Raw genomic sequence first — 22,625 nt, 5'->3', positions numbered from 1 at the left:
GTTGTCTGGGGATATGCGGGGGGATGCAGGGGGTTGTCCGGGGAGCAGTACCGGGTCCGCAGGGGGGCTGCAGGGGGCTGGAGGGGTGGCAGGGGGGGTGCCCGGGGCAGGCAGGGGGGGTGCCCGGGGCAGGCAGGGGGGAGCAGGGGGGTGCCCGGGGCAGGCAGGGGGGGTGCCCGGGGCAGGCAGGGGGGTGCCCGGGGCAGGCAGGAGGGAGCAGGGGGGTGCCCGGGGCAGGCAGGAGGGAGCAGGGGGGTGCCCGGGGCAGGCAGGGGGGTGCCCGGGGCAGGCAGGAGGGAGCAGGGGGGTGCCCGGGGCAGGCAGGGGGGAGCAGGGGGGTGCCCGGGGCAGGCAGGGGGGTGCCCGGCAGCCGCCCCGTCCACCGGCCGCCCGTTCTCCCGGCGCTGCCGCCCGGCCGAGCCCTCCCCGCCGCCTCCGCCTGCCCCCCCCCACCACCACCCGGAGCATCCCCCCGCCCCCGCCGGGCTCCGGGGCCGCTTTAAAAGGCGCAGCTCCCCGCTCCGCCCAGCTCGGCACCGCGGAGCGCACCATGCCCGCCGCAGCCGGCCCCGGCCCGGGGAGCGCGGCCGCCCCGCCGCCCGCCCGCCTCTGCCTGCTGGCCCTGGCGCTGCCGCTGGCCCTGACCGGCTGCGGGGCCGCGGCCGAGCCCTCCCGCACCGTCTATACCAACCACTGGGCTGTCAGGGTGCGGGGGGGCCCCGCCGAGGCCGCCCGCCTCGCCGCCGCCTACGGGTACATCAGCCTGGGGCAGGTAAGGAGCAGCGGGGGGGAGCAGGTGCCGGGGTCCCGGGAGCGGGGGTCTTGCACCGGGAGCCTGCGGGGGGTCCCGGGGCCGCGGAGCTGGCGGGGGTCCCGGGAGCGGAGAGGCGAGGGGGGTCCCGGGGAACCGTCGGGGCTCCCGGCAGCGGGAGTTGCAGGGGGGATTAAAGCGGGAGCCTGCGGGGGGTGCCGGGAGCTGCCGGGGGGTCCCGAGGAGCGGGAGCTGCCGGGGGGTACCGGGAGCGGAGAGGCGCCGGGGGTCCCCGGGAGCTACCGGGGGTTCTGGCACCGGGAGCCTGCGGGAGATCCCGGGAGCGGGGAGCTGCCGGGGGTCTCGCACTGTGGGTCCCGGCTTCGGGAAGCTGCCGGGGGTCCCGGGACAGGGAGATGGACCCCTGCAGCCCCCCGGAGCGGCGGGGATGAGGGCGATGCTGGCGCAGCGCTGTGGCCCCCGGCGGGCGGCCGGGCAGCCCCGGCCCCGCTCCCGCCCCCGGCCCCGGCCGAGCCCGGCGGCCGCCCCTCGGGGTGCCCTGGCCCCGCACAGCCCGCTCCCACACCGGCTGGGGATTGCACAAGTTCCTCCCATCCCAGAAAGTTGCGTTTGTGGATTTAACAAACTTTGGACTCTATGGCCCGGGTTTATCGGAGATTTTGGGAACACGAGGAACTGTTGCTTTCAATCCCCTGCAGCACACGGATGGCTTAAAGATGACTTTCATCACGGCAGCTCCTTTTTCCTCTCAATTTCTTCACCCTCTCTGTAAACCCAGATGTGGGCTGGTGTCCTCGGGAGTTTTCTCTGGAGTTTATCACCTTCCGCACCGCCCGGCTGCTCAGTGCTTTTCTGGCTGGGTGGCACTTCAGGTTGTCTTCCTGCCCAAGGTGTCTCCTGGACTATAAATTATAACCTTGCTTTATATCGCAACCCTGCTTTTAAGTGTAATTAAAGTCACAGGGTGCTGCGTAAACACATTGGGGGGGGCGAGGCTGAATCAGGGACACTGTCTCCTGCACTGGTGTCCGTGACCTCCCGTGGGGGATAACCCCTTGTGTCCCGCCCTCCATCCCTACCTGCCGTGCTCCGCTTTCGCCCCGCCGAGGAGAAAATCGCTTATATTGTTCAAATGCCTCTATCACGGGGCCGGGTGAATGTGGTTGTGCAACCCAAAGGGCTTTTCAGTGTTTATCCCTGCTCAGCCAGAGAATATCTTTATTGAGCTTCCCGCTTTCCTGATTTGCATCAGCCTAACATCAGCTCCTGCTTTGGGGTTTTGCTGTGTCCGTTCCCCGCTGGAGCATCTGCTCCCACCTGGCATCCCAACTTTCCAGAGCTCATCCCAGTGATACCAGAGGCGTTTGGCCCATGGGCACGACGTGGCCCTGCCGGAGCATCCCTCCCTCCCCCCTGAGCCCTTCCCCGGGGCAGCCCGGCACAGGCTGGAGAGAAGGGAAATATTTCTGTGGTTGCATCAGGGTGTTCCTGGCTCCCGCCTTTTCAGCGGATGCTGGGAGCTCGTGCACCGCTGAGACTTCCCCAGCTGCTCTCAATGCCCTTGCCTTCAGCTCTCCGGCCTCCCCAGACTTTTCCCTGAGGAACCGCTTTCCCTGCGTGCGTGTGCTCACAGGTGACATTTGCTGTGCCGTGCTTGGGGTTCATGGTGTGCCGAGCCCTGCGGGGGCCTGGGTGTCCCCAGCTTCCCCCGCTGCGTCCTCTGCTCACGGAGGTGCTGGGGATGGCACCGTCCCTGGCGAGATGTGCCTTCCCGGGGGGCCTGATCCTGTGCAAAACCTGCTGGAAAACCCTGCCAAGGGCACGTCACCCTGCCCTGGGGAGATGTTTGGGTGGAGGCAAGTGGTGGAGTCCAACATGGCAAGGGAGGAGGAGAGGTGACCATCACGGAGGTGACCCAGCTGGGTGCACGGGAGGCTCAGCCCTGTGTTGGTGGCTGGTGACCTCTTTTCCTTTGAGGTGCAATTCCGGGGGCTCCTGACATGCTCCTGGCTGGGAAGGGCATTGCTGGGGTTTGCACACACAGGTGTCTGCCCCATGTCCGAGCTGGGTCCCCACGTGTTCCCATGAGCACGTGTTCCCATATTCTTGCCTGAGCACCAAGACACCCATAAACCCTTCTGGGTCACGGCAGAGTGACATTCCCCTTGGGGAATCATTTGCATCAACTTCTATTTAAGTGAAGCAAACAATGAAACAAAAGGAAAAGCTTTTACACCCCCAAACGCCTGCTCATTCCTCCTCACCGGTCTTTGTTCACCGCGCTGTGCCGGGGCGAGCCGGGACAGGCCCTGGCCGAGGGCGCTGCGAGGGCTGCGCGGTGCCGCTGCCCCGGGCAGTGCCTCCACCGCCATCCCGGGGGTGGTGACGGGCCTGTTCCTATCCCAGTAACAGGATTTATATCATTTTTTTTCTTCCTTGTGCGGTGTCCAAAACATGGTAAGTTTTGGGAGGGCTCGCACGTGCTCGGCAGTCTCACCTGCAGTGCAGGAGGTGGGCAGGATTCATTTTGGGCTGGAATTGGAGCTTTCCTGGATTCCTTGTTGTCTGGGGGATGCTGAAGCAACGGTGTCCTCGCAGCCCTGGGCTCGGTCCTTACTGGGCTGAATCTGGCCGTGACCATCTGAGGATGACGTTCCTGAAGGCAAGAGCTCAGCGGCTGGAGCCCTTGTGCCTGATGGGGACGGGTGGTGTCCCCAGGAGGGGAACAGGCACGGCCTCCCCAGCTGGATCCGTCCTCCTGGAGGACCCCAGCGCCGATGCAGCTGCATTTTGCAGAAATGGGATGGTTTTGGTGAGATGCTGGAAGACTTTGCTGTGATGGGGAGGGAAGGAATGGGCTTGGAAATGCCCTGATGGGCTCTAGTGCTGCCCTCGGTGGTGTCCAGCTCCCAACGAGCTTTCTTTTGCCATGCCTCCTTAGCTACAAGTGATCTTGAACCTGCTTGAAATACTAATGGCTGTTAATGAGGCAGGGCGGGCACTGGGCTCGTCTCCGCCTGGCAATGCATCGGGAGAGCCGGGTGCTGCTGCGGGAGCATCTCCTGGGTGCCTCTCCCCGCCCCGGTGCCACTTGTGGGGGGCTCGCAGGCGGCACCAGGATTTGGGGGAGAAGGGGAAAAGGAGATTGGGAGATAGCCAAACCCCTTGCAGTCATACCTCTTTTTAATACTTAAGAACTGTATTTGTAGGGTAATTCCTGTTGGCAAGGACCTCTGGAGGTCTCTGGTCCACCCCCCCACTTAACGCTGAGGCTAAAGCAGGCTGCGCGGAGCCTCAGCTGGGTGAGATTCAAAGCTCTCCAAGGATGGAGATCCCACCACCTCCCCAGGCCCATATGTCATCACCCTACACAAAGAATTACTGTCTTTATAACCAGATAGGATTTTTCCCCTTACTTGTTGCCTCTCATCCTTTTGCTGGGCATCTCCATCTCTCTCTAACCACTTGGGTCCCATCAGGGCCGTGAGTAGCTCCTTCAGCTTCAAACTCTTCCCCATTTGGCTGGATGACATTGGCAGGTATGTGTTTTTTTGGAAGCGGAGCCATCAACACCCTCAGCATAGTGACAATGGCTTTGCAAGGTGCAAAACATGTTCACGTTGCTTCTGGCCTGCTCCAGCTGAGCTGGGCAGCGCCAGCCAGGGCTTTCTCTGCCTCAATTAACAGGGGGGAAGAAAACCACCTCATTTTTGTTGAGGTACAAATTCAAGTTGCCTCAAAAAACCTCAAGTTTCCTCTGAAAAACTGCGAATCAATTGGGGGGAAAATTAAAATCGATCCTTGTGGAAATGAGAACCTCCCGTGCACGTTCTCCGCAGAAGTTAGACATCCAAAAAAAATCGAGGTCAATAGTTGTAAACACCCTTAGGGAGGGAATGAGCATGTCTGGAGCTGCTCGGTGTGGTCTCCTGGGCTTTGGGTGGGTGGGCTTTGTAACTGCAGTTGGTGGCAACCTGGGCTACCTCCTCTGCGGTGGAGCTGGGACCTTTCAGCGTGGGCAGCTGTCTTCTGGCTGGTCAGAAGCTGATGGGTACGCTTGCGTGTCTAGGGAGCCAGGAAGGATCAGCCCTTGGTAAAGTCCTGCTACATGCCTCTTGGCTCCTCCACTGGGTGTTCCAGCGTCCCCGTCGCTGTGGCCACGGGGCTGTGGCCTCGCTGGTGCTGTACGCAGGAGAAAACCCAGCTCTCTTGGGCATCTGCCATCCCCAGGCGTTGCATTGCGGAGCCCTCACTCAGCTGACTGACCTCAAGGAGGAGAATGAATACTTTTCCATTAAAAAAGAAAATGGCACTTTTTTTAAATTTTTCTCCTTAGAATACCTTAGGTGGAAGGGGGCCTCTGGAGGTCACCGGGTCCAATCTCTGCTCAGAGTGGAGCTGGCTTTTAAGTTAACCTTCTCAAGTTGGGGCTTTCCTTATTTTTCCTTCAATAAATCTCAGGAGAACAAAGAACCTGGGGCACAGGGTGCTTCTCCTGCTGCTCTCACCAGGCATCCCTAGAGCCTGGGATGGGTTATCCCCCTCCCGTCCGCTTGCCGATTTGCATCACGTGGTAATTTCACATTTATTTCCAAAAAGCCCCATGCCTGTTCCAGTGGGGAACAGAAGCGCTTCTTCAGCCGATGCTTGTTTATAGAGCATGATCCTGTTATGACGAGTGCCGGAGGGACCAGAGATGAGAATAAACTGAATATTATAACCCTGCAAACTGCAGGCTGAGCTGGCGGATGCGGAGCTGAACCCCCCCGGGCTGCGGGATCGGGATTTCCAGGCAGAGTGAGCGAGAGACAGGGTGGCCTGGTGCAAGGTTTCCCTAAAATATGGGGACATTGGAGCATCCTCCTTCCCTTTCCTAAGTAAGAGTGGATTTGAGGAATGGGTTTTAAAAGCAAAATGCTGATTGCAAAGAGCAAAAAGTGCTTTGCATGTAGATGTTAAAGAAAAGGCACAGCTATGCTGTAATGCAAAGAAAAAGGCAGGGGATGGGGAGGGAGGGTTTAAACGAACTTGAGTGAAACAAATTACCAAAATCACACTAATGGCAGTAAAGTCGTTGAAATGACATTGTGCCATAAAAGGCAGAGCAAAACTAATTAAATATTTAAAGCTCGTAAGAGGCACTAGCATATCTCAAGGTATTAAGTGTGATAAAGATGTAAGTAGTTGTCATCATCTGCTTCAGTATCTGGTCCGGACAAATCTGTTTGCTCCCGCCTGTCCGGTTGCAGCCAGTCTGGCCTCGGGGATGTCCCCCTGGCCCTTGGGTCACACATGGCCTCAGGGACATCACCCTGGCTCCTGGGTCGCTGGGGCTCGTAGCATGGCTTGCCCTGGTCCTGTGAGCCAGGCACAGGGACCGCCACCGGCTCCCTGCAGCATCCAGCTCCTGGCCATGGGATAGTTTTTTTGCGAGAAAGAAAACCAACCTCAGAGAAAAGGAATTTATAGCAGAGACCCAATTTGTATCAAAATTGTCTGACGTGGGAGCTGCATGCCAGTGAGCACAGCTTTTGGGTCATTCCCATCCCTGAGGCTGTGAATCCCCATGGGATGCTCATCAAGCGGTGTCTGGCTGAGATTGTCCGGTGTCTGGCTGAGATTGCCTGGCTCCTTGCATAGCCCCAGGACTTCATCTGTGCTTTAGGGATGGAAACAGAGGAGTCCTGGCATCTCCAGCTGCTGGGATGAGAGGGCTGGAGGCAGTGCATCTGCCCTGGGGCTTGGCAGGGTGGTGTGGCTGGCAGGGTGTTTTCCTGCAAATGTGGGATATTTCAGCTCTGTGCAAGATAAAAAAGGGGCAAAAACTTGCAAAAGAGGAGCGTGGGGCTTCCCCGAGCTGAAGGGAGCCAGTGGGGCTGCCTTTCCCAGCTTGCCTTTGCTCCCAGGCTGCGCTTAGTGCTGGGGAGGGACTCTAGACTGGGGCACGTGTTATCCATCCCTTGGGAGGGATGGGTGGTTTGCTTGGAGATTTCTTTTCTTTTTGACTCCTTTTGCTGCCATCCCTGACTCCAGGCTCAGCACATTTATATCCGGAGCATCCCAGGGCTAGCAAGGATCGCATTCACCTCTCCTTACGGGGCTGTTCTTGCTGCTGGGGCGAAGCCGGAGCGTCGGGTGGGGAAAAGCAGCACGATGAGGCACAGCTCTCCTGGCTCTGCCGCAGCTGCTGAGCTCATTTTTAGCTCATTATTTCTGCTTGGGAGCTGATGGAAGACAGTTTGCAAAGATGCATTTAATGGGCGAAAATTCATAAAAATGTTTTCCGGGCTCTGTTGTGCCACTGCAGCGTCCGGCCGCCAGCGCTGTTTGCCACGGCGGTGGCACCGGGGTTAGTGCCAGCATCCTGCATCCCCTCCCCGAACCCCGGCTTTGCCAGGGAGCTTTGTGTGAGCAAGGGGTTTGCGGCGTGGGGCATGGCTGCACCGATGCACAAAGGGATGCTGCAGCACTGAAATGGGGAGCAACCATGGGAAAAGCTCATTTAAAAAAAAAAAAAACCTCTCTTTTTGCAGATTGGGAGCTTGGAAAACTATTACCACTTTCACCACAGCAAGACATTTAAGCGCTCGACGCTGAGCAGCCGGGGACCGCACAACTTCCTCCGCATGGACCCCAAGGTACGGGGCCGGGCAGCCCTGGGGTCCCCCAGCCTCTGTGGGGACGGCGGGATGGGGGTCCCCGCTTCCCTGCAGAGGAGTCGGTTGGCTTGGTCTGGGTCAAGCATGAGCCCAGGCATCTTACGATGACATGTTATCCTTGAGCCACAGCCCTGTGCGTGCCCGGGGTGACTCACTGGGCATGGGTACGTCGATCGGTGATGAAAAATACTTAGAAGTGACTAAATGCTAACATCTGCCTGAAAGCCAGGAGGAAGAAAAGGGAGGGAAAAAAAGCCTTCCAGGATAGAAAGGCTGTTGCATGCTTGGGGTGTTGATCCAGTTGCCACAACACTTGCTGCCTCAATGGTTGCTATGTGCGAAAGCCTTGGCAATAGCGCTGCATTGCTTTTTCCTAGAGCAAGCATCCGAAGGGATTTTCCACGCAGCTGAATTGACAAAAGTAATGGAGGGGGGGGAAGAAGGCAAGGAGGGACAGGCGGGACCCGGGTGAGCTGGGCTCAGGGTGGCGGGGAAGGGCTGCAGCTCTGCCTCGGCTTTTCTCCTCCCTGAGCTCCACCCGGTGCCTGAGCCCTGCGAGATGCTACTTCTGCAGAGCAGGGGAAGGGTTAATGTGTGGGGAGGGTCTGTTTTCTGGGGAGAGGGGGAAATAAATGCAGAAAAAGCCATTGCAATGAAGGTACCCATGCTACAGCGAGCTGCTGGTGCTTGCACTGATGCTCCCGGCCGCCCTTGGGATGCTCCCAGCCACCCTTGGGATGCCCCCAATTCCCAAGACATTTCCAACCCACCCAGCACAACGCATCCCATCCGCATCTCTCCAGACCCACACAGCAGCCCTGCTTTCCCCAGCCAGCCAGCTTTCCAGAGAGATTTGCTGTTAAATATTTGGACAGGGTCTGTAGCACATTTCTGAGGAGGCACGCGCGTGGCTGCTGCCGGCAGGGGAAACTTCAGCAAGGGGAGCATCGGTTCCCTGGAAGTGTGCTGGGCTCTAATTAAAGCTGTTTGCCCTCGGGGAGGTGCACAGGCATCCCAGCAAATGATTAATTCAGCTCTGCAATTGAAATACCTCCATTTGAATGAGTCTAGTTATAATGCAAACCAAACCAATTGGCTTTTAGTCTTATTAACATTTACCTTGCCTTGCTCTATGGACTGCAAGCTACAGCAATTAGCTCCTGTTCTCTTAATCCTTCGTTATCACTCAGAGTTCAAGACCTCTTGGCATGTGTTGTCTCTCACCCTCTCCCGTGCATGTTTGCAAATCATTTTGGAGATGTCTCGGCATTTGGACGGCACCAGCTTAGCATATGCAATGCAGGAAGACATCACCGTGAGGCACGAGGAAATGCAAACTGGAATAGCAAAGATGGAAACAAATCTTGCAGAAATCCCGAAGAACCAGCAAATTCAATCATTTGCAGATGTTGGGTGGTTCGTGCCTTCCAGGAGCTATTGTTTCCAGCGCCATTATTTATCGGTTTGCTCTGCCGCGGGCGTCGGTGGCACAAGGGCTGGGCATCACCCAGGCTCCTGGTCCCCGTGGGACCACGCTGCTGCCGAGCTCCCCTCTTGCCCCCAGAGACCCCGTGGCCGGTGGCTGCTCCGTTTGGGGCTGCTATGAGCCAAGCGACGTGGCAGGTGATTGAAGGGCAAGAGAGATGGAGCAAATCCAGCAATTTTGGGGGCAGGTCATGGTGGCAAGAGTAAGAGGCGTGGAGGTTCAATGGGATGCAGAGCAGGGTGATGCCATGCTGTGCCGCCCCTCGTACACGCTCATCTTGCTGCTCTCATCACCGTAAACTTCCCCAGCTCGCTGGGATGCTCCTGTTGGTCCTCACAGTGCTTGAGCCTTCAGCCTCGCCGCTCCGGTCTCTTAAATCTCATCGGAGGATGTCAAGGCCTCAGTCCCCGCGCCTCTGGCCAGGTACCATAGCAAGCAACCCCACCTAAATTATTTCTGCCATGCTTTATGGGGAACATGTGCGGGAGCCATCTGGTTTGTCCTGGATCTCTGCTTTAATTCCTGCACATCCACTGGAAGAAGTCAAGCTATTGCTTTTCTGGAGCTGCAAAGGGAGTTGCATCCTCGCCTGTGCTGGTTTTTGTGTTTGGTGGAGCTACCCTGGGTGGCTGGATCCGGGCATCACCCACTGAAAATCTCAAAGTAAGGGGGAACATAAAAAGCTGCCCCTCTGTTTCCAGCAAGGGCGAAGGGTTCGGCTCAATGATACCTGTGCCTTCTCGCAGGGTCCTCTGGTGCCACTCATGGTCGCCTCGTTATTGCTAATGAGGGTTTGCAGGGGTAGAGCAGGGACCCCCTGGGCTCAGGACTGTGTTGTAACAGTTTTGGCCATTTCTAGTAGCAAAAAGACTTTTTTTTTTTATTTTTTTATTTTTTTTTAAATTTCCGAGAAGCTTCTCCCCCTGGGATGGGTGATGGAAGTCGATCTGAGTTTCACAAGCCATGGGAGCTGTTGCAGGGATGCCCCAGGCTCCTTCCCTCTCACGCGTTGTCTTCCCATGCCAGCCACATCAATGTAGCAACCCCCCCTTGAAATCAATGCCATTAAACTGCTGATTTCTCTGTGTCCACCCAAGACTTCTCCATTGACTCCCAGCTGACAGCGCTGGGGTCGATCAGGAGCGTGTTTGAGATGAAGACGTCCCCACGAGGCACCGCAGCTCCTGGCAAAACCCTGCAAAATCCCACATCTTCCCATCGTTCCTGCATCCAGCAAAGCTGCCGGGAAGGGCGATAGCCGTGGCTTGGGCAGTGAGACCCATAGTAACGCTGCCAAGGAGAAAAGCTGGGTATCTGGGCCATATCCTCTATTTAATGGTTTTTTTTTTTTTTTTTTAACTAGACCATGAAGTTGTATTTTTTGCTTCCAATGCTCAAATCCATCGTTGTATAAGCAAAGCAGCATGCTGTCGTCAGCTAAGGCAGCGTGGAAACTCATTTTTCTATGAAATATATTTTTTTTTCCTTTCAACAGTTGTTTTTTTTTTTTTTTTCTTTAAAATATATATGTTTAAAAATGAAGCTCTAGGCTGGAAACTGTCGGGTTTCTGATATGCACAGCTCCCCATCCACCTCCATCCAAGTCAGAAAGCTATAAACCATGCAAGAAGTACTCAGTTCAGCTGACAGTTTCACATAAATGAGCCCAACAAAAACTTGTATTTTGGATTTTTATTCTTTTTGTTACAAAACCTTAGTCACAAGAATAGAGACATTCCCACGAGCAGCTCTGCCATTCCCAAAAGACCCTGAGCCATCAGGAAGAAAGCGTCCGGCGAGGAGGGATGTGCCACAGAGCCCTTCCAGTTCATCGGCTGCTGCCTTCCTTCTCCCCTCAGCATGAGCACGTGTAAAGATTTGGTCTATAAATTATTTTTACAACCTATTTTCAATAAACTGGGGTTTCATCTCCATGCTGAAGGCAGGAGAGCCCTTTCTGTGGGCGATAAAGGGTCTGCAGGGGGAAAATGCCTGCTGGGGACAGGGTGCGGCTGCTCCCAGACTGGCACCTTAGGCAGCTCCTGCCACAGCGGTGTGGGCAAACACCGGCGTTTCCCAATCCTGGACTTTTCTGGCTCATTTCCCGTTTGATCCCTTTACATGTCATGCCCCACTGAAAAGCAAACAAATGTCAGAGCGGTCAGCCCCGAGGCCACCTTGCCCGCAGCCGGTGCCAAAAATGCCTCTCCAGAGCCAGCTGCATCCCCTGAGACCTGCCGTGGCCACGTGTGGTTGTCCTGTATTTTTGAAAAACGTGTGTTGTGCTTGGATAAAGCCCCCAGTTTTGTTATTTTATCAGGAGGAGAGGCGCTTGAAGGATGAGCAGCCCTGGAGGCAGGTGGTAAAGCCCCAGGGCTGAGCTGCGGCTGCCAGGGGAACGATCAGCCCCAAAATTAAGCCAAGCACCTGAGTCTTCTCCAACACTTTGAGTAAATGCTTAAATATGTGGTTTGTCTCCAGTGGGACTTCAGCGCGTGCTTCAGTGCTTTGTTAAGCCGGGGAGGTTTAAGCACGCGCTTGGAGGCAACGTTATTTATGCTCGAGGGTTTTGCTGCAATCTGGTCCCTGGCTTGGAGACCACAAAGAACTGAGCTTGCCCTGTCCGTCTCTCCATCCCTCCTTTATTCCCCCAAAATGAAGCCACTATCCCTGCAGCAGCCCTGCCAAAAGAGCCAGGGAATTTGCCGGTGCGTGGAGTGATGCTGGGATGGGTCCAGGCTGCGGTTCGCAGCGCTTCTGCATCCCGCATCCCGTTTGGGTGGGTGATGCTGGGCTCTGTGCCCGGGGTGATGCTGGGCTCTGTGCCCATGGGTGATGCTGGGCTCTGTGCCCGGGGCGATGCTGACCCGTGGCTCTGCTTGCAGGTGGACTGGCTGCAGCAGCAGGAGGTGAAGCGGCGGGTGAAGAGGCAGGTCCGAGGGGAGCCGCACGCCCTGCCCTTCAACGACCCGGTGTGGCCCAACATGTGGTACCTGGTGGGTATCTCCCCTCCGCCGCCTCGCAAGGAACACGCTGCTTTACAGGGGGGTTAATTTATTTTTAATCAAATGCATCATCAATCTTTGCTCAGCCTGGCCAGTAATGAAACACCCTAATATCAGTGAATGTGCTCAGCAGCAAGATTTTAAAATTGTAAATTAATACACGAGAGAATCTAGTTTTAAGTGTTTCACCATCATTAGCAGCTCCTCGTTACGGTCTGCACAGTGAAGGCTTGGGAGCAGCGCGCCTGCAGCACCGATGCATTTTACCTATCCAAGAGCTGCAACCATCTATTTACAATATCATTTTTCTCCTGCCTGCTTCATCGATCTGTATTTGACAGGGAAATTCATTGAAAATTAAGCGCAGAAAGGAAATGAGCTCTTCAAAACTGAAGAGCCCACAGTATTTGAAATGGAAGAGGAAAAGAATAATAGGGAGATAGCATTGCCTGGATTAACTGCTGCTGGATGGTTTTGATCAGTGGAGTAATGTTATAACAAATCTACGAGTTATATGGCAGAGGGTGGGATGTAAATATATTTTCTGGTTGATTAAATGGGCTCCCAGCCTGGCTGCTTGCTTAGATGGGCTGAAATGGGGTTGCAGCCCTTTTGCAGCTTGTGCTTGCTGTGTTCCCCCCCGTAGCACTGCGGCGATAAAAGCAGTCGCTGCAGGTCGGAGATGAATGTCCTGGCAGCCTGGCAGAGGGGCTACACCGGCAAAAACGTGGTGGTCACCATCCTCGATGACGGCATAGAAAGGAACCACCCCGATCTCCTGCAAAACTATGTGAGCTGGGGGATGGACGGGCTGGGGCTGGATGGGCTGGGGCTGGTCCTCACGGTGAATTGATTTACGGAGAATTTCAGCGTATAAACACAGTTTAAGCTTGTGCATTGGCCGATTAGGAGAAAAGGGTTTTTTTAAAAAAGGTCGAGATGTTTTTAAGAAGGAAACAAGGTTTTTAGACAAGGGGGTTTGGGGGAAACTCCCTTTGCAGCTGCCTGGGAAGCAGCCGCCTCCCTCTGGCTTGCCAGGGCAGAGCCAAAAACCTGCATGAACCCGCTCAGCCCCAGCTCAAACCCCAAACGGCCACGGTGGTGGGGGGAACGGTGCCGGACCCAGCAGGATTTGGGGTACAGAGGAGCTGTCTCTGGTGGGAGCAGGATGTTTCCCCCTGGGCAATCATCTCTCAGCGGGGGCTGCAGCCCAAAACTATTGGTATTGAGCAAATAGTCAGAAACTAAGTGGAAAATGGCATTTACTGCCCAGCTGGTTGCAGGCAAAGCAGGACCGCACCACTGCCGAGGCCACTTTGTCCTGTGCTGTGCTGGTAAGTCAAATCTAATGGTGGCAACATGTTTTCAGGATCCCCTTGCAAGCTACGATGTCAACGGGAATGACCACGACCCGACTCCGCGCTACGATGCCAGCAATGAGAATAAGTATGTGATGCTAATTGCCGTGGAGCCGGCATCTGCGTGGCCGGGGTGCGCGGGGGTCCCCGGGGCTGGGTGTCCCCCCTGGGGTGTCTTCCAGGTCCATGGCCTTTCCCCATCCCCAGCGCTGCAGAGGATGCTGCGGTACGGGCTTTGCACAGAGTCATTGCATTTAATGCAAATCCGCACTAATTGCTAACGAACCCTCAAGCCATCAAACAACAGCACCGGGGGGTGGGGTTCCTCGCCGTGGTCGGGGATTAAACCACGTGAGTTGGGCTGGGCGGCTTCGATGTCAAAACTTGGATGCACTTTTTGGGCTTCAGTTAAAGCGGGATGCGCACGTGGTGGGATGTGTGGAAAGGAAATGGGAATGCGAAGGGCAGATTGCATTTAGGTGCAAGATGCAAAGAGCAAACTGCATCTAGGTGCAAGATGCAAAGAGCAAATTGCATCTAGATGCAAGATGCAAAGAGCAAATTGCATCTAGATGCAAGATGCAAAGAACAAATTGCATCTAGGTGCAAGATGCAAAGAGCAGATTGCCTTCTGCACTGGTTTCCTCCTTCCCCCAGCCCTTGCTGTGGGTTTTGGATGAGGGCTCTGCAGCTCTTGGGGCACTTTCTTCCACCACTCTGTCCTCAGGGCTGGTTTCTGGGTGCTGGGTGAGGGATGGCCAGATGGATCCTTCACCATGGGATGACAGCTCATGGGGGATTTCTCTTTGCAGGCATGGCACTCGCTGCGCGGGGGAAGTGGCGGCGGCGGCGAACAACTCGTACTGCATCGTGGGCATTGCCTACAATGCACGCATCGGAGGTGAGGCTGGCGCCTGCCTGCGGCTCCCCTGCCCTTCGCCATCCCCCGAGGGACCGCGGCCACCCTGGCCGTGCCGATGGGCTCCTGGGGCGGGTGGTGGGATGCTGTTCTCCCAGATATTTCCAGGAGAGAGTCTCCTCCTTGGTGCCCCACCTGCAGGGAGCCCTGGGGGGCTTGGGGGAGAATGGGTGACACAGGGTGCAGGGGACCCCTGCTGCATGTATTTTGGGGTGGAATCCTGCTCGGGCTGCATCCTCGCCGTGAGGACGCACGTTGGTCAAGGATGTGGTGGTTTCACCCCAAAAGTTCACAGCTGCTCTTGGGGGGGCTGGTCTTTTTGGGGTGGCCGCGTTTCTGTGGTTGGCAGCGCCGGTTAGCTTCAGAGTCGAAATCACTCATTTGTGAGGTTAATGTCTGCAGATGAGCTGCTAGGAGGGTGGGGGGTCTGGGGAGACCCCCAAAATACCCTTGCAGGGAAAACACCAAGGAGGTGGTGTGGCTGTGCGGGCTGGGGGCACCTTTGCACAGTCCCTCAAATAACTCGATGCGCAGGAAGCAAATGAATCTTTGTCACCAAATCGTGATCCTGATGGTAATTAGCATCACAGAGCTCATTTGTATTAGTGTAGTTGGTTTTGGAGGCTGGTTTGAGCCGGGGCTGGTCTGGCCAGCCTGGGCTGGTCTAGCACCCGCTGGGGAGATGGGGGTGTCGGCGGGGGTGGGAGGGCAGTGTCCCATCTGCGTGGCTGCTGGGACGGTGTCGGGGACAAATGCCCGGAGTTGCGTCCTCACCGGGGGTTTTAGCCCCATCCCTGGCACGGCTGGAATGGGAAAGCGGCTTTTGCTCAAGGGGGGCTGCGACCCCTTCTGCCACCCCACGATGGGAGACATCTCTGTCAGGAGCACAGACCCAAGCATCCATGGGTGGATTTGGGGCTTAATTCCTTCTCTTGGCTTGTTCGTCCTGGCCACGCTAGAAGCGGCTTTTGTTAGGGTTGTGTCTGCACGGGAGTGGTGCCCGCAGGGATTCCTGCTCCTGGCCAAGCACCATCGGCAGTTCCCTGTGCCGGGGAAATCCCCCGAGGGAAGAAATAACCCTGGGGAGGGGGAATGGGGGAGTGGCAGGGGCTGTAAAGGCTGCGGCATGTCCTCCCATCCCATCCCATCCCATCCCATCCCATCCCATCCCATCCCCTGTCCCGTGGGATGGCTTCTCACCTCTAAACCCAGCTCAAAGCATGCACTGAGCAGCAACAGAGCAAGGCAAAGCTCCCGGGGTGGGGGTTTAAGGCAGTTTTCCATCCTGCAGGATCAGGCCATTGCCTTCATGCTCCTTTTCAAGCCCATTTCTCCACAGCAGCCGTGGAGACAAGCATTACTTGTTGGCTTTATAGCAACCTATGGATCCTATTTTAATTTGCTTCCTTTAACGAGCGCCTTGCCTTGGGGGTGTGCTGGGGAGGCATCGATCAATGCGAGGCACCTGGCAGAGGGTAGAGGCCATGGGTTTCCCACAGTGTGAGCAGGCAAAGGGGAAAAATAAGGTCTGTAGCCATATTAAGTTTGGGATTGTGGAGGAAAATGCACTGTAGCTGCAGTGAGAGTGATTTTAGATGGATTACGCAAATAAAGCAGCGATTAATGAGCACAACTTGTTGGGGAAGCCTATTTGTCACACTCGGAGAGCTACCGAGCTACCATTTCACTGGCTGCTCTTCAGCGCTCTTGCGTTGCTTTTCATTTGCTCCAGGCAAAATACGTTGCTGCTCAAGAAACAAAACGGGCTCCTGCCATTCCTCCTCCTCCTTTCCCCTCTCCTCGAACGCTCACTTCAGAGGCCGGTATTGCTCCCTGCGTGGCAAAGAGCTCATTTATTTTGCAGCATCCTTCCCTGCTCCCTCCTGTCCCCCGTTATTTAACCGGAGGGTCCCCGCATCGTGGGTGGATGACTTAGGGTTGACTTTGGGCTGGCTTTGTGCTGGCTTTGAGTTGGCTTTGGGCTGGCTTTGGGTTGACTTTGGGTTGTTTTGGGCTGGCTTTGGGTTGGCTTTGGGCTGTTTTGGGTTGACTTTGATCTAACTTTGAGCTAACTTTGGGCTGACTTTGGGCTTGCTGGTGAACTTGCCCACATTTAGCAAGCACAAAAAACCATCTCTTTGCTGGTTTTGCTTGCTGCGCCACAGCCGAGCACAGCTCGGACACTGGGCTCGACTTTTCGCCCCTTCTCGTGTTTTCTTGTTAACACAGCAAAGAGAGGAAGTTTTTGGGAACTACTCTGCTCCCTCGTTTTATATTTCTAAGCTTGTTTTTGGCTGATAGGGCACAGCATTGAAAAGAGATATTTGAGTTGACTGGTGTCCAGAGCACAGCTGCAGCTGTAATGACATCTGCCTGCATTTGTTTGCTTTAAGAAAAAATACATGTGGAAGGGGAAATGCGTTTTTATAAACTGGACTCTCCCTGGCTGGCAAAATACCGTGCTGACATTTCCAGCACCTCCTTTCCTGCAAGGGCTGTTTCTGGGCAGCCCTTTGGGGTGCCTGGCACCCTCTGCCCGCCGTGCGGAGGGGGCGATGGGGAGAGGAGGGGGCTGTGACCCTCATATTGCAGCTGCTGGAGACTCAGGATGTGCTGCGGTCCCCCAGACAGTCCTGCCACGGCCGGTGGGCTCTGCCTGCAAACCACCCCAGCCGGCACCTACCGGCATTCCCGGCTGGAAGTGAGGTTATCCCAGGTGGCAGCATTGTCCTGCCACGGGTTGGGGTCCTGGCTGATTTCAGCCGCAGCCTGGGGCTTCTCCCTGTCCTGGGCTCCATTGGCATCAGTCGGGCAGTGATGGGGTTTGGGGACGGTCACAGTCGTCCCCACTCGTGGGGAGAGGCTTCATCCCACCGGCATGCCTGAAGTCAGGGGGCCGTGAGCAGTCGGTAAATACTGATATCTTCCAGGTGGAGAAATGAGTTAGCTAATTAATTAAAAAGGGGGGAAAGAAGGTTTCTAGCAGGGGGATTTTGCCACCGGGGAGTGCAGCTCTACTCCCACTGCCCAATCCCTGCCGATGGAGGGGAAGCGAATTTTAACCCCCCCACCTCCATCGCTTGCCGTGGAGCCAGCAACACAGAAAACTTTCCAAAATAGCTCCCCAGCTTCCCGCTGCCGGGCTCGTTAGCGCGTGGGGCCGCGGGTTGAAGCTATTCCAGGCGCGCCTGAGCCGTGCGGTTTCTGCTGCCGTTAACAAAGCCCCTTGATTGCAATCCTCGCACTTTCATCCAAGCCATTAAGCCCTAATGTCTGATGTTTTTGTGCTTTTAGGCATTCGTATGTTAGATGGCGATGTAACAGATGTTGTTGAAGCGAAGTCGCTTGGCATCAGACCCGATTACATTGACATTTACAGCGCGAGCTGGGGGCCAGATGATGATGGGAAGACAGTTGATGGACCTGGTCTATTGGCCAAACAGGCTTTTGAGCATGGCATTAAAAAGGTGTGGATCCCACAGCGCCCAGACGCGCTCGCCCTCCTCCTCCTGCCCCGTGGGGAACGTGTGCCGGGACCGCAGCCGGCCCGGGGTCCGGCGTGGGGACGGGCGGCTCGGCCCCCCGAGGCGATGCCCACGTTAGGGCTGGGGTGGGGTGGGGGGCGAATCATCTCTAATTTTTCCTAGTTTTCCCCGGCGTCCCTAAGAGCTCCGGTGGATTTTGCGGCTGAGGGCGGTGACGGCGGGAGGTGCCCGGCGATGGCGCGGCACTAGCGGGACCCCTCGGCACGGCCGGCCCCGGCAGGAGCATCCGGCAGCGCCGGCCGCCGGGCAGAGCCCCAGCAGAGCAGGCAGGCCCCAGGTTGAGTTGCGAAGCTCTACCGGGCTGAGAAACCCGAGCGGTTCTTGATGGTGGGGGGGACTTTGCACCTTAAAATGTCCCCCCGGGGTGCTGGCACGGAGGGAAGTGGCCGCTTCCCCCAGCATCTCCATCCCCCCTCCTTCACCCTCCCGGCCCCCAGTATCCTCTCCTGGGGGTCTCCGTCACATTAAGCATTTCCCTGGTTTTCCACCCAAAACGAGTGGCTGTGTCATGGCCAGGGGAGGGACGTGGGTTCCGCCACAGGATCCGGCTGCATGGGCACAGGAAAAATTCAGATTATTGTTCCTGAAGTCCTCCAGCAAGAGGGGCTCAGCTGGCATCACGCATGATTGACAGCTGTCAATCTCTGCTGGGGATGCCCTGGCCTTCCCGCACCCCTTCTTTTACTGGGCACTTTTAAAAAATGCTCAATATTGGCTAAAAGCACTGGGAAAAAAGACCTTTCTTGGCAGCTCAGGGGGTGCCGCGGGTAAGTGTCGCAGCGGCTCGGGGCTGTGCAGCGGGTGTCCCCCAGGTGCTTTGGCGACTTTGGAGTTGGGGTTTTGCCACCGGCAGCCCCAGGCTGCCCCCGACCTGGGCTTTGAAACCTCCTCCCTTCGCTCCCTGCCTCCGCTTCTGCCTCCGCTGCCTCTTCTTGCAGCGCACCGGGATTCGAGGCGGCCGCGGGCTGGGGCGACGCAGCCTGCCTGTTATCTAAAAATAGGGTGGAGTGTTTTTCCCACTATTTACTTGATTTCCTGCCGGGGCGGTGAGCCTGCCGAGGAATCCATTGAAGTGCCAGGGAGTTCACGCCGTGTAAATATGGGGGAACAAGCTGCTTTTTAGACCTTATTTTTCCATGCAGGAGCAAATGGGTGGCAGCAGGGTACTTGCTCAGCGCAGCCCCGCTGTTTCGGGATGCTTCTGTCTCCCAGGGGACATCAATCCCCCCAGTGCCACCCGTGTTTGCGGCACCCACCATCCTGCATGAACAGCTCTTAATTGCTACTTCTCCTTAAATAATGAGGAAAGCCGCAAGCGGGTAGTTAGCCGCCAACTCTAGCCCAAGCAAACAGCTGTAACCGAGTTATAAATCCTTAAAATTGAGTTTTTAATGGAAACATTAAAATAACCTTTATCTATTAGCGATAGAACTGTGCTGGGGTAATTTATCATCTTGTTTTTCGCTCCCCCAGCCACACCTTATTAGTTCCCGAGCTAACGAGGGGATATTTATCCTGGGCTCTCATGGAGTGCTGTTGGGCAAGCACCCAAGCCCCGGCAGCGCTGCGGAAGCAGGGAGATGCTGTGCATCCCGCATCCGACCGATGCGCTGCTGGGGTGAGCCGGATCATCCCCAGCCTTGGCCAGGGAGGGATTCCCTAGTTTACATGATGCCTGGATCCAGGTTTTATAGCAGCCAGGAGCGCCTTGCCAGGATGGTATTGGTTTAGAAGGATGGTAAATAAAGAAGTTGAGTGTTTGGGGTCTGCTTGTGCAAATCTTGGTAGTTGCTTGTTTGAAAGCAAAGGGAAAGTGGGTTTTTTCCAATCTGAGGGAGCTGCGATAGACGGTGAGCTCTCGCTCTGCTGGGAAACACCGTCAGGTGTTAGATGTGTGTTGCTGTCATGTTGTTTATGTGCCTGTTCATGTCCTCATGCAACCATGCTGCCTCCAAACCTGCTTTCCTCTAGCGCAGCCCCGCCGGCATCCCAGGGATGCGGGTTTGGACCCGGACCGAGCAGCCTTTCTCAGCACCCCTGGCTGTGATGCTCGGGGTGTGGGATGCAAGGGAAGTCTGGGCTCCCCGTCTGTTCATCCCAATCGAAATCATTGCTACATCTCCACACGCCTTTGGCAATCGGTGCCTGGTTTTATTCCTCCAATTAGTGATTTAGGAAGGCTTGGGTTGCATGCAGCAGGGCTGGTCCTTGGAGGGGGGTGAATTTTAGTGTTGGAGAGCTGGATGGTCACTGCCTGTGCTGAGCACGTGGGCTGGGATGCTGCTGCCTCAGAGAGCCAGGAAACCCTGGGAAGCGGGATTGGAGATGCCAGCAGCAGGCTTGGTGGGCTGGCGAGCTGGGTCAAGCTCTCTGTGATGTGGGGCAGGGCAATAATTCCCTTTGCAATTGCATTTTTTCTTGCAGAGCTCCAAACAGCTCTGTTAATCTTTGCTAGGGAAATACCCACCCAGTCTGGCTGGGAGACAGCCCAGATAATGAAAACTTTCATAAAAATAAGGAAAGAGCCTGACTTAGCCTGTGCATCCAGAGGCAGGGTCAGCTCAGAGAGCCTCTGCCCCAGGAGGAGGGCAAGACAGGTAATAAACCATCCCTCTCCCCCCAGCGCTTAAAACCCACAATAAATCCCAGTGAATTCCTCCGGAGCAAAGCTGCTTTTTTATTATTATTATTTTTTGTGGAGGAAGCCGCCGCAGAGTAGTGGGAGGGAGGTAAACACCAGATCTGCCCAGGCTAGCGCCGAAATCTCTCCGTGGCAGGAGTAGCCGCGGGGAGGATGGGGCTGCTCCGCTGCCACGTGCTTCCATCGCCTGCCAAGCCCGGCAGCGTGCCGCCCTCCCGGGAGAGCCCTGCCTTATGGGGCAGGGAAGTGAAGCAGCCACTTCATTTCCTGCCCCAAACCCCCTTGGTTCACCAAAAATCCTTCCTTGGGACCACGGCACCCTGTTTGTGAACCCCCACGGGGCTGGGTTATTCCCGGGGGTGTGGGCACCCTGGCAGCGGTTCGGATGGAGGATGGAGCTGTTTGCTCCCATGCTGTCGGCTTTGTTCGGGGCCCTTCATTGGCACCTCAGCCGCCGCTGCCGGGCGGGATTTTCCCCCAGCTCCAGGGAGGTCCAGGCGGCTGGTGCACCCCTCCCGCTCCCCCAATTCCCAGTGGGCTCCCACAGCTGTACATGGTGGGGACGGCTCCATCAGATGTTCCTGCCAAGCGGTGGGCAGCGGGGAGAAAAGGCTGGGTTTAAAAAATAAAAAACAAACAAAAGAAACCTAAAAGATAGGCCAGGGGAAGGTTTCTGGTGGTTTGGGTGGGTTCGCGAGGGGCTTTGCAGGCTCGGGGTGAGGGAGACGTGGGTTTTGGGGGGTTTCTGGGAAGCGCCGTGCCGGGTGTTACCGCCTGGTCCAGGGGCTCTGAGCACCTGAGATGTTTTACCCCATGAGAGCCCATGGAAGATGCCAAAATCCCCATCGCCAGAGGCTCTCCCATCCTCGCTGGGAGTCGCTGCCTGTAAAACTGGGGCTGGCCGAGCCGAGGGGCATGTTTACTGGGGCTGATCCAGGGGGCTGAGCACTGAGCAGGATGGGACCCATCCTTCCACCCAAACCAAACCCTACCTCCTGACCCAAAAATCAGGTTTACCGTCGGCATCCCAGCACCGGGAGAGGGCTGTCCCTTCCTCGCCGTGCCGAGACGGCCGCTCATCCCGATCAAACACCTCCTCTCACCCCCTGTCCCCTCTCTGCCCGCAGGGCCGCAGGGGCTTGGGCTCCATTTTCGTCTGGGCGTCGGGGAACGGCGGCAGAGAGGGCGATTACTGCTCCTGTGACGGCTACACCAACAGCATCTACACCATCTCCATCAGCAGCACCACCGAGAACGGCTACAAGCCCTGGTACCTGGAGGAGTGTGCCTCCACCCTCGCCACCACCTACAGCAGTGGGGCTTTTTACGAGCGGAAAATAGTAAGTTTTACCCCGATGTCAAGTCGGGCAGCATCCCCTGGATGTTATCTGCATGGCTGGGCTGGATGATGGCTTGGTTGTGAGAGCTGGGCTTTGCCCTTAGCCCTGCGGTGGGTTTTGCTCGTGCTTTTTTATGGTGGGGCCAAAATTGCTGTGGTCCTGGGGAAGAGCTCAGGGATGTGGCATTTTCCCTGGTAAATGGGTGAAAGGGCTGGAGGTTTGCAAAAATACCTGTGCAAATATTTACCTGTCCCCCAAAGTGCTTGCTTACTGTCCCTTGCTTAAAAAAAAAAGGGAATTTTCAGGATTTTTAGCCTGAGAGAGAAAAAAGAGGGAGGATGGAGGCATTTGGCAGGGATTTGGCAACCCCAAACGGGGAGCAGAGACTTTTTGGAGTCCAGGAATTGCCTGAAAGCGTGTGCACATGTGGATCAGCCTGGCTTTCCCTGCCGCCCAGGCTGTGTTTGCCCTGTCCCAACAGCTGCTGTGGTCTCATCACAGCAAAGCCTTTCGTTACCGATGTCCCCATGCACGAACCGAACCTCAGGCAGTAAAATATCGCCCACCAGCACGGTGCCTTACCTGAGCTGGGAGTGAGTTTTCCACCCAAATTAGTTTTTTTGACAAAAAAATGTGGGGTTTTTATGTCAATTTATTTTTTTTTTTATTCAAGAGTGATTTGTGTGGCCCCTAAAAGATTAATTTCCAGAATCCAAGTGCCTTGTTGGGGCCATTTTCATGGCACTAAGGAGCGTTCGCATGGCTGAAGGCAGCACCAGCCCAGTGCTGCTGGAGCATTGCTGGGCAAAAAAGCAGCTTCCAGGGGCACCCTGGGGAGAAACTGGGTGGCACGTTCCACCCCTCCTCCAAAAATTACCAGATTACCTCAAAACCCAGGAG

The 22,625-nt window shown here is 56.1% G+C and overlaps 1 protein-coding gene across 1 annotated transcript in view; it reads left to right on the top strand.

Moving 5' to 3' along the window:
- Positions 1 to 550: 550 nt before the first annotated feature.
- The window catches only part of PCSK6 (proprotein convertase subtilisin/kexin type 6), a gene marked incomplete at its 5' end in the record, with an annotated part of 35,765 nt that continues 13,690 nt past the window's right edge, over positions 551 to 22,625 (top strand). The window contains 8 exons of the mRNA XM_082321454.1: positions 551 to 772; positions 7,306 to 7,410; positions 11,803 to 11,913; positions 12,569 to 12,712; positions 13,292 to 13,368; positions 14,093 to 14,181; positions 17,494 to 17,666; positions 21,513 to 21,725. Coding sequence (XP_082177580.1) covers positions 551 to 772; positions 7,306 to 7,410; positions 11,803 to 11,913; positions 12,569 to 12,712; positions 13,292 to 13,368; positions 14,093 to 14,181; positions 17,494 to 17,666; positions 21,513 to 21,725 — 1,134 coding nt within the window. The remainder of the gene's footprint in view (positions 773 to 7,305; positions 7,411 to 11,802; positions 11,914 to 12,568; positions 12,713 to 13,291; positions 13,369 to 14,092; positions 14,182 to 17,493; positions 17,667 to 21,512; positions 21,726 to 22,625) is intronic.

Source organism: Platalea leucorodia (genome assembly GCF_965183815.1).
Source record: "Platalea leucorodia genome assembly, chromosome: 9".
In the NCBI taxonomy this organism is placed as follows: Eukaryota; Metazoa; Chordata; class Aves; order Pelecaniformes; family Threskiornithidae; genus Platalea; species Platalea leucorodia.
Note: the sequence above shows the minus strand (reverse complement) of the source record. Positions and strands in the feature narration are given on the sequence as shown.